The following is a 10,656-nucleotide window of genomic DNA, read 5'->3' on the forward strand; positions in this document are numbered from 1 at the left end:
CTTATCTCCCCATAAATGAGATTCGGTGTGTACAAAGAAAACCGACAAACCGCACCTAATCGATAATCCAAATCAAACTGAGGAAAAAATTCAACTAGTGGTTTAGTTTGACTTGGTATGGTATTAAAAAATCCTATCATAATTGGTTTAGTTGATTTTAACTAAAAAGGTCAAATCAAACCAAACCAAGCCGACATTATTTGTCTACCTTTTTAAAAATATTTTATACATCAAATATTTATTTATAATATAATTTATAAATATTTCTTAGAATTTTTCATTGCTTTTGCCTTTTAACCTATTATTTCTAGTTAGAACTTAGAATTTCAAGCTCATAGATGTTAGTAACTCAAACCAAAACCAAATCAATACTAATACTAACAAAAGAAATTCAATTGTAACACTAGAAATAACAATAATATTGGATATCTATTCTTTAATTTTGCATTGGTTTAGACAGTGAAAATACATAACTTAATTTTATTTTTTCTTTAATATTTAGTCATGAAATTAATACTTTTTAGGCATACTTATTTTAACATGACTTAACACTTTTAGATTATGATCATTTATATTATGACTTATTAATTAGCAATATTTGCTTTATGCAATTTCATTTTTTTTTTCTTTTTTTTTTTGTTGAATATTTTAGTATAATGTCATCACTCATGTCATATTTTGTGTTAGTTTTTTAGAAAATACCTGAGCTAATAGTTGTATCTTACTAAATTAAAAAAATACTTGAAGCACAAGTTATATATTTTGTATGAAGATTTTACCAAAACGGCCCGAAAAATCCGAGATTGAAAACCCCGATTTTTATTGATTTGGTTTGGTTTGGTTTATAGATTTAAAACCCAACACAATTGGTTTGATTTGATATTGGGAATACTCGATCCATGTACACCCCTAATTGAGATCTTTGTAATCTTCAAGAAAAATTAATACTAAGAGTAAAATGTGAAAAGGATAATGAATTTTATCTTGAACTTCTAAAACAACAATAATTTGAGACTAACTATTTTTAGACAGCATAATTTCAGATAGAGGGAGTAGTACTGTAAGTAGAATCCAACAAATAACTTTTTCTTCTTCGCAACCATTCCGGTCTATAATAGAAGATAGTGAGATATTCTTGTTCTATCTCCTTTTCTCTTTCTCTTAGAGAAGAAAAATGAATTCTTTTTGGGTTCATTATTATCTTTTTCCAAAGAATATTGTTTAAGCCTTCAAGGACTCAGCACTGCTAACATTTCCAAGACTGACTTAATCACATTTTCTATAAATATTATCGTAAAAATTATCTTGTCAGCTTATAACTTTTCAACAGGGAAACCTATAATAGGTTTTACATCTGATGCCAAAGATCGAAGCTCGTCGACTTCTTGTTGAGTGAGTCTCCAACCTAATGCACCAGCAAATTCTTTAGCTTGCTCTGCATTTTTGGCTCCTGGAATGGGAACAACATTTTCTTGTGCAATCAACCAATTCAGGACCACCTGTGAAGGGTAACAAGACAACAGCAAATGAGTGCAAAAATATCTTCTAATGAAAATCATTATTTCCCTTAGCCTTCTCTCCTTTAGATTTTACAAGGACTGACAGTACCAGTTTCTCAGCAAAAAAAAAAAGATTTTCCAAGGACAGCCCAATTAATGACTACCACATTCCACTAGTCATCCCCGAAGGACCTAAAATGTACTGAATACTGAATGGCCGAAACTCAAAGGTGAACTTGGACTCTTCTAATGATTATATATAACTCTCAAAGACCACAACTTTTGAAAAAGACAAAAAAAAAAAAAAAAAAAAAAAAAAAAAGGTCTCATTTTGATAAAAGAATTTTGTACTAAGAAGGTTTTTTTTAATAAGTGAGAAATCCCTAAGGTCTAGCTGGTGCACGATTCGAAATTCGGTGGATAATGGGTCATCTCTACCCTTCTCCACTTTTGTCTGTAGCATGGTTCGAACTCATAACATGTGTCTAATCCACGCATCACATGTTGTGCTCTCACTACTGAACGAAAACCCTAACACCCAGTTAGAAGGGTTAATTTGACGGTCCATTGTCACTTTTACTTTATCTTTTCCTGCTAAAAGACGTTATACTTGGGATGGAGGTGATATTACCAAAGTAACTTACACCTTCTACTATGACTAGCGTTACAGCATGCCAAACAAAGCTACACGTGAAGAATTAAGCTAGCCAAAGCATGAGATTTTCGAGAAACAACGAAGACGTACCTCCGTCGAAGTCTTACTGTAGCTTTCTCCTATCTCTTTTATTCTATTTATGAGCGGCTGTAACTGCAATTACACAAAAGTTCTTGAGCCATAAGGAGTTAAATTCTTGATAATCTGTAGGGATATAGTATAAGCCCTTACTTTGGTTAGATATTCAGGGGTATAGAGCTGTCCTCGAGGGCCAGTAGGAGGATTTTCTGGAGTATATTTTCCGGTCAGAGTTCCTGCATAAATTGGGAAATGTAATGAGTTTGGTCCACATAATACCAAGCAAAGTTGACATGCATTTTCTTACTTTTAACTTGAAACAGAAAACAGTTGAGATGCTGAAACATATCATTATCAGCGCCAATAATAAGTTCTTTGAAGCAAACTGCACAAAATGCTGGTAACATCGTATCGTCCCCCCTCCAAAGACGCCAAAAAGAGAGCAAATAAGGGACAAACTATTGCTATATCTGCAGCTTCAGCAAACAGACTTAGGTATGCAACTTGGAGAGACATAATTTTTGTTTGCTGTAATCTAATTAACCGCAGTAAGGACAATCTAGTGCTCCAGTTAGTCTAAATGAAACATGTATGTAGAAGCAAAGGCAGTAGCTGAACAGAACTTGGTGTTACTTCATAATACATGAAGCAGGAACCCAGTTGCATTGTAGTATGCTTCAGCAAGTTTTCTACAATGCAGAGCTTCCAATGATGACAATCCAAGCATGATAAGTCCAAGTTCATCGCATTTAATCGGAAAGACAGGTATGACATAAGAGTTATAAAAGACTTCATATACTAATAAGATGACAATCCAAACATGATAAGTCCAAGTTCGTGCATGATCGTTTGGAAAGAACTATTAACTTTGGTTCAAGAATAGATGCTGTAGAGAGGAATTTTCAGTAAGTTATACTCGTATAGAATAAGTAAACCCTATATACATGTGTGATGACATAAATCATTTATATACCAGGGTGACAAAGGTGCAGGAAACCAGCTTCCAAATTTTTTTATGTACATAAACAGCTTAAAACCTCATTAATATTTATTTCACATCTGGTTCATTGATGCTGTAAATCGGGTCATTGTACACTCTTCACAACAAAACAGTTGCAAACCCAAAATTAACAAATAATAGGCAAATTAATTGCACAATCAAGGAGCTCCAAAGAGAAAAAAAAATGAGGGTTTACCTTGAGCAAGGGGTGAATATGCAATCAATGTGACTCCCAGTTCATCACAGGCAGCCTTTACACCATTTTGCTCTGGTAACCTGTATATCAGACTATAATTCACTTGATTTGAAGCTAGCGGGATACCTCTCTTCTTCAGCTGCTCGTATGCATTGCGAAGACGCTTTTCTGAAGCAAGAACTACTTCCATCAACCAAATATTGTATGTAGCACACAACTTTTTTATTCTTTTATTTTTTTGGAAAAAGGGGAGATCCTTGGTTAATTCGACAGAGTCATATTCTCATAACACCCTTAATAAGAAAAACGTTCTGAAAATTTATGGGGCGGGGAGAGAAGTAAATGTACCATTATAGTTAGATACTCCCACAGCTTTTACAAGGCCCTGCTCCACTGCATCTCCTAAACCGTCAATATAACCTGGAAAAAGATTTTCTTATAGACTAGGCTTTGTCTATGATACATGTGAATTATAAACTAAATCGTTGTTAACAACAACGGCATTAGTCACGACAAACCTTCATTTCCCCATATTCCTGGCCTGAGAATTAGACAATAAGCTTTTATCAGCAATTGATTGTTTGCTTAAGAGAACTACAGAAAATTATCCAAAAGGAGAGCGCTCAAGAAGCCTACCAGTGAAGTTGATAAAGATCAACTGAAGAAAGTTCCAGACGTGCAAGAGAATCTTTTAGGGCCGCTAGGACACTTTGACGGCCAAGCCTCCATGGTAATGCAGCAAATTTAGTTGCAACAGCAACCTCCACCTCTGGATCACGTTCTTTTCTTTCCTTGATGAATCTGAAACACAACAGTAACTTATATTGGAGAAACAACAAATGTGAAGAACATACAAATTGATATTCTTTTGTCCACAAGTTAAAATAACGAAGATTTAGAAGAATTCCAAGCTCACCTTCCTAGTAGTGTCTCAGAATTTATCGCACCAAATGAGAACTGCAAGTTGAGGAAATAGTGGTTTTTCTCGTGATTGTCTACTTTTCTGTACAATTTAGCAGACTAAGAGAATTGCCAAAATAACAACCAGTCCTCACCTTTGAACCATAAACCTCAGCAGTATCAATGAATGTTAATCCACAATCAATGCTGGCATCAAAAGCAGTCTTTGCAGCCTTCAACTTCCTATCTGTCATCGTATGTATAAAATAGAGTTAAACATATTGGTTCTATAGTGGAGAAGCTGAACAAGCTAGGTGTCAACCCAACCAAAATAACTAAGCCAGGAAAAACAAAAGAGTTACATCCCTAAATAATTACATCCTGTTTGGTTCCATGGTATGTCCAGTTTTTCATTTTCTTCTATTAAGAAAATGCAAAACCCTGGCTCGTATTCTTTTCTGTTTTAAGTTGGACAAAGTTGGAAAGCTCCAAAGTAATATAAGGTTTTCCCTTGTAAAGAGAACCAGGCAAGTACTGCATGAATAAATGAGATTGAGCCTCATTTCTAACAAGTATTGACTAAATTGAGCGACAGTTCTTCAATCCTTAGCTCTCCATATCTTCATCCTCCAACCACCATAGGTAGCAGGAAGCCATCGTTAAGCCCTTCTCATTTCATAGCTTACAGCACGTGCCCTTACACATGCTTAGATTTTAGGTGTTTATATATATGAGAATTTTCTGTTCTCCAAACTAGATAATTTTTCACTGAGGAAGCTGGAACGGTAAATTTTCTACAAATTGAAAGGAAAAGAATCAATTTCAGTGATTGCTTTGAAAGAAGAGAATAACAAGAACAGCAGTCGTAAAGTAGAACTTACTTGATTATTTTCCTAAACCTTTTCTATTTTATTTTTTGGTTTAAGGCTGCTCACCGGCACTTGCTCTAAGGATCTGACCAGAGCCAAACTTGGATTTGAAAAGTTGAAAGTAAAAAAATACTTTCCCTTGTTAGCTAGAATATAAGTTTACTCATTTTGCTTAGTAAAGGCAGCCTAAGCCAAAAAAAGCTTTCCAAGCAACTTTCTACACAAAGAGTCCCAAGGCCTTGATCTAGTGGAAAGAGCGCCGCACGTGATGTATGATTACGCACACGTCACGAGTTAGAACCCTGTTGTGGACAATAGTATGGTACTCAAATGGGAAGGATAGAGGGGTGGCCTTATTATCCACAGAGTCTCAAAGTCGTGCACCATAAGGCCTCAGGGATTTCTCGGTTATAATAAATAAAAATAAAAACTTGGATGAATGAAGAGGGTAACAAACTGGATGCAACTTACTTAATGAGAAAAGGAAAGACAAATCTGATACTTGAATTAGTTAATCATCTGATGTTAAGGGAAATGGTAGGCTCCATGCCAGGAGGGAAGAAGACATTCTAATCGAACAGAACATGTCATAAGGGATGACTGGAGTGTCTGTGTTACATTAAATGCAGGAAACTGTAGAAGAGTCAAAAGCAAAAGTGTAATTTGGGTCATCAGGACACCCTTCAAAGACTACGTCAATAAGATAGGGATCCAAAATATGCTTCAATGAAAGTTATTTTTGCTGAAACAACTAATATTCTACTTATAGAACTGCTTCTTAGACGTTAATGTAGCCTAAAATAACCTCTTTTGTTTCTAACACGTTTATACCTGTTATAGCAATTGCAACTTCAATATCTACATTGAGGAAAAACAATGATGATGATATTGTCATAAGCTAGAGGACAAAATAACTATAAATTTCCTGACTATATGCAACGAATTAGAATGGAAAAAGAATATCTAACAGCGGCGGTAATTCCAGTAGCAACAGTAACTACAACAACAACAACAACAACAACCCAGTGAAATCCCACATCGTGGGGTCTGGGGAGGGTAGAGTGTACGCAGACCTTACTCCTACCAAGGTAGGACGGCTGTTTCCGAAAGACCCTCGGCTCAATAAAAGCATAAGCATAAAAAGAAGTCAGATAAGGTTAAGAGATTCAAAGCGATATGAAATGAAATAATGCAAGCGACACAGATAACACAGGATAATCAAAGCACAAGAAATAACAGATAATAGCAGAAATCTGAGCACAAGAAATTATATTGCGCTACTGCGACTACTAATAAGAACGGAAAACGAGACTATCTACTAGCCTTCTACCCTAATTTGGGTCCTCCAAACCCTTCTATCTAAGGTCATGTCCTCGGTAAGCTGTAATTGCGCCATGTCGTGTCTAATTACCTCTCCCCAATACTTCTTTGGCCTACCCCTACCTCGTCTGAAACCATCCATGGCCAACCTCTCACACCTCCGCACTGGGGCATCTGCGTCCTCCTCTTCACATGCCCAAACCATCTCAATCTCGCTTCTCGCATTTTGTCTTCCACCGAGGCCACCCCCACCTTATCCCGAATATGCTCATTCCTAATCCTGTCACTCCTGGTGTGGCCACATATCCATCTCAACATTCTCATCTCGGCAACTTTCATCTTTTGAACGTGAAAGATCTTAACTGGCCAACACTCCGCCCCATACAACATAGTCGGTCTAACCACCACTTTGTAGAACTTGCCCTTAAGTTTTGGTGGCACCTTCTTGTCACATAGCACTCCGGAAGCAAGCCTCCATTTAATCCACCCTGCCCCAATACGATGTGTGACATCATCGACAATCTCCCCGCTGCCTTGCACAATAGACCCAAGGTACTTGAAACTACTTTTCTTCTGGATGGCCTGGGTACCAAGCCTCACTTCCAAGCCAGTCTCCTGAGGTGCTTCACTGAACTTACACTCCAAGTACTCTGTCTTGGTCCTACTCAGCTTAAACCCTTTAGACTCCAGAATATGTCTCCAACCCTCCAGCTTAGTGTTAACTCCGCTACGAGTCTCGTCGATCAGGACTATGTCATCCGCGAGAAGCATACACCATGGCACCTCACCTTGAATTTGCCGTGTCAATCCATCCATCACCAACAGTAACTAATAGCAATATATTTTCCCAAAGGAAACGTAAGTAGGAATGTGCTGGTACATAAGAGATGGCATATTTTTTCTGCTTTGCGGGATTCCCGGTCCATAAGTGCAATGACAGTTCAATTTTTTCTGTTTTGCAGAATATTCTCAACTCTAATTTCTTGGGCATTCTTTACTATGCAAGAGAAATCCTCTAGGGCACCACGTTCTAGAAGTCCAAGCTATGTGATTGAGTAAATACTTTTATATCTGTAGCAGGTCAAGGTCTCCTGCTTTGTACCCTTCAAATGCAGATACATATTCTTCACTGATATACCTTTTGTGAAGCCCCACTTTTCATCCTAAACATGGGATTCTCTTGGTTCGACCAAACAACCGATTTCCCTTTCAAACTCTCAGTTGCTTTTATGAAATGCTAGCCTCAGGTAATGTTATTACGAAAATCACATTCAGCTAAGGGAACCAACAGATCAAGAATACTTTTGTTCTCACTACCGTTAAGGTTGCCCTTTAGTGTATAACAATCATGTGCTGGTGAACGCCTGAACGGTACACAATGGTGCCGTTAGGCCTCAATCAAATTTCCTTCTTTTTTTTTTTTCGGAACAAAAGTCACAAATCACAACAAATTAGAGCATTCCCTTCAAGCTACGTTCAATATCCAGCTTTCTATCTACCTATTATCTCTTAGATTTCCAGAATGAATATCCTAGTAAATCCCTGACTTATAAAAAGTTAAAGTAAACAAACAATACTAAGAGTAAGGAAAAAAGGGACATAATATCAAATGTAGTACTTGAGTGACGGTTCCTCCTAACTAACTTTGGCTTAAACCGTGTACAGTCAGACCTCTCTATAACAGCATCCGCATATAACAGCATCCCTCTACTCTACAACAACTAAGTTTTTTTCGGAACCGATTTTTTATGTTATATTTTACTTCTCTATAACAGCATTTTACCTATACCAGCAACAACCAACTTTATAACAGTACGCTCTTTGTAAAATTACCCCCCATATACTAGTTATCTTCTTTTTTTTTGGTAATATAATAATTAACCATCTTTATAAAAATAGAATATCTATGGTTATCGATAACAACTGTAGAGATTTTGGCCAAATATTTAATCATTTAATACACTATTTATGACAAAAAATATCATATGAATATATATATTTTCATCAGTAAAAGATTTTCCTTGGTTATACAAATGTGATTAAACTTAGGGCAACTAAAATGAAAAATTAAGTTTTATGCAACATTTTTGCCTATAACAGCGAAATATTATTTAAATGTCAATATTGTTATAGGTGTATAATAGCAATTCTCTATAGCAGCGAAAAAATTTCGGACCCAACGATGCTGTTATAGAGAGATTTGACGGTATATGTGTTAAAAAATTAATCAAATAAGCTATGTTGTCTGGATTCTCCAAAAATGTTGTTGGGTGTGTGTCGGATCCTTCAAAAGTAGTGTATTTTTGAAGGATCCGACACGGTTGCAGCAGCACTTTTGAAGAGTCCGAGCAACATAGCAAATAAGTGCAACGGATAGAATTTCGAACCGAATGTTGCGGTAGAATTCAACTCAAATCCATAATGTTCAGATCCTAGATTGCATAATATCAATCTTGATTATGATTTTAACAGGACTAAAAAGGAACTGAGTAGAAATCATTTTGCAAACCCACAAATGTAATCAGGATTTAGGAAAATCAACAAGCAATATGATTGACCAAAACTGCAGTTTTCTATAGTACCCCAAAGAAAATGCTAATAATGAGAGAGTCACAATTACCAAATCTTAACAAACTTTCTCAATTCCATTACATTTATCTAATTTTAACTAACATTAACTTACCATCCCATTCAAAGTTGTTCCAATAACTGGTATCACCCCAAGACCAAGCTCCAATTCCAAGCTTAGTAACTTTCAAATCAGAGCCACCAAGCTTCACCTTATCTACTTCTTTGTTTACTGTAACGCTGCTCTCAGAAGCTACTGCTCTGATTTTCTGAACTCTCCTCTGGCTTAATGAACACAAACATGCACTACTAAAATGCAAAGCCATTTTTCTATTAGGTGTTATAAAAGTGAGAATAAACTTTCAAGAATTCGAAAAGGCTTTATTTTTGCAGGGAAAGAGTGAGAACCTGAATGATTATCTCGTCTGCTTTTCAAGAACTTGTAAGTTTTATGACGCAAGAGTAATGGCTTTTGTTTGTACACGTGTTTTTTCCTCGTATGGTTATGGCTAATTGGCTTCTAAATCTTCCCACTCCCTCCACAAGAAAATGCAAACTCCCACTCCGCCACACCCAAAAGAATAATTTTAAAAATAAAAATATAATAATGGTACTGATGACAATTATTTAGAGCCCGTTTGGCTTAACTTATAAGTTGCTAAGCTGTTTTCAGCTTTTTTGAGTGTTTGGCTGGCTAGCTTATAAGTTATTTTGTGCTTAAAATAAGCCCAAAAAATAATTAGGCTCGTTTGACTTAGCTTAAAAATATGGGCAAAAAACATATGTACATGGTAAGAGGGTATGTTTACAGAACGTGATGACATTTTTCAATTTACAAAATATATCAATAGACTTGTTACAAAATCTATACGAATTAGGTAAATTAAAAAGAAGCAAACAAAATACATTAAATAAGGTATGGAAATCCTTTTACTTATTTTATCCAATTTTCTCTCTTCATTCAAAATTTAGACATATAGTTCTCTTATTTTCCCCAACTTTTGCTTCCTTATTTCATCCATTTTTCTCTCCCCATTTAAAATTAAGAGATATTATTACCTAATTTTCTCCAACTTTTACTCAAAAATTCCATTATAATCGGTATTTTTTATGTACAAAGTTCATACACCAAAAAACATATATGTATAATTTTCGTATGCAATATGTATAACTGTGTAGATTCTTATAATTTTTATATACGAAATATGTATAAATATTGTATGTGTATTTTGATTATTATAAAGTACATATAAATTGTATAAAATCTAATCAAAGTATGTATAAATTTTGAGAAAAATATGTATAATAAAATTGTGATTGATACAGACCAGATTCCATACAAAGTTCATACACCAGAAAATAGTATTAATTTTTGTATGTAATATGTATAAATGTATAAATTCGTTATAATTTCTACGTATGAAATATGTACAAAAGTTATATGTATATTGTGATTATGATAAAGTACATATAAATTGTATAAAATTTGATCAAAGTATGTATAGATTATGAGAAAGTATATATGTATAATAAGTTTTCTAATTGATACAAACCAAATTCCATCCACATTT

The 10,656-nt window shown here is 35.2% G+C and overlaps 1 protein-coding gene across 1 annotated transcript; it reads right to left on the bottom strand.

The window, feature by feature from the left end:
- Positions 1-1,061: 1,061 nt before the first annotated feature.
- On the bottom strand, positions 1,062-9,602 carry LOC132618271 (uncharacterized oxidoreductase At1g06690, chloroplastic). Its single transcript, XM_060333335.1, has 10 exons — positions 9,201-9,602; positions 4,484-4,575; positions 4,345-4,385; positions 4,065-4,229; positions 3,947-3,969; positions 3,777-3,848; positions 3,429-3,596; positions 2,386-2,468; positions 2,245-2,307; positions 1,062-1,499 (listed from the first exon to the last, which is right to left on the bottom strand). Exons 1-10 carry the CDS (start codon positions 9,409-9,411, stop codon positions 1,314-1,316), a joined length of 1,104 nt encoding a protein of 367 aa, XP_060189318.1. The 5' UTR covers positions 9,412-9,602; the 3' UTR covers positions 1,062-1,313.
- Between the last annotated feature and the right edge of the window lie 1,054 nt (positions 9,603-10,656).

Source organism: Lycium barbarum, chromosome 11 (genome assembly GCF_019175385.1).
Source record: "Lycium barbarum isolate Lr01 chromosome 11, ASM1917538v2, whole genome shotgun sequence".
NCBI lineage: Eukaryota > Viridiplantae > Streptophyta > Magnoliopsida > Solanales > Solanaceae > Lycium > Lycium barbarum.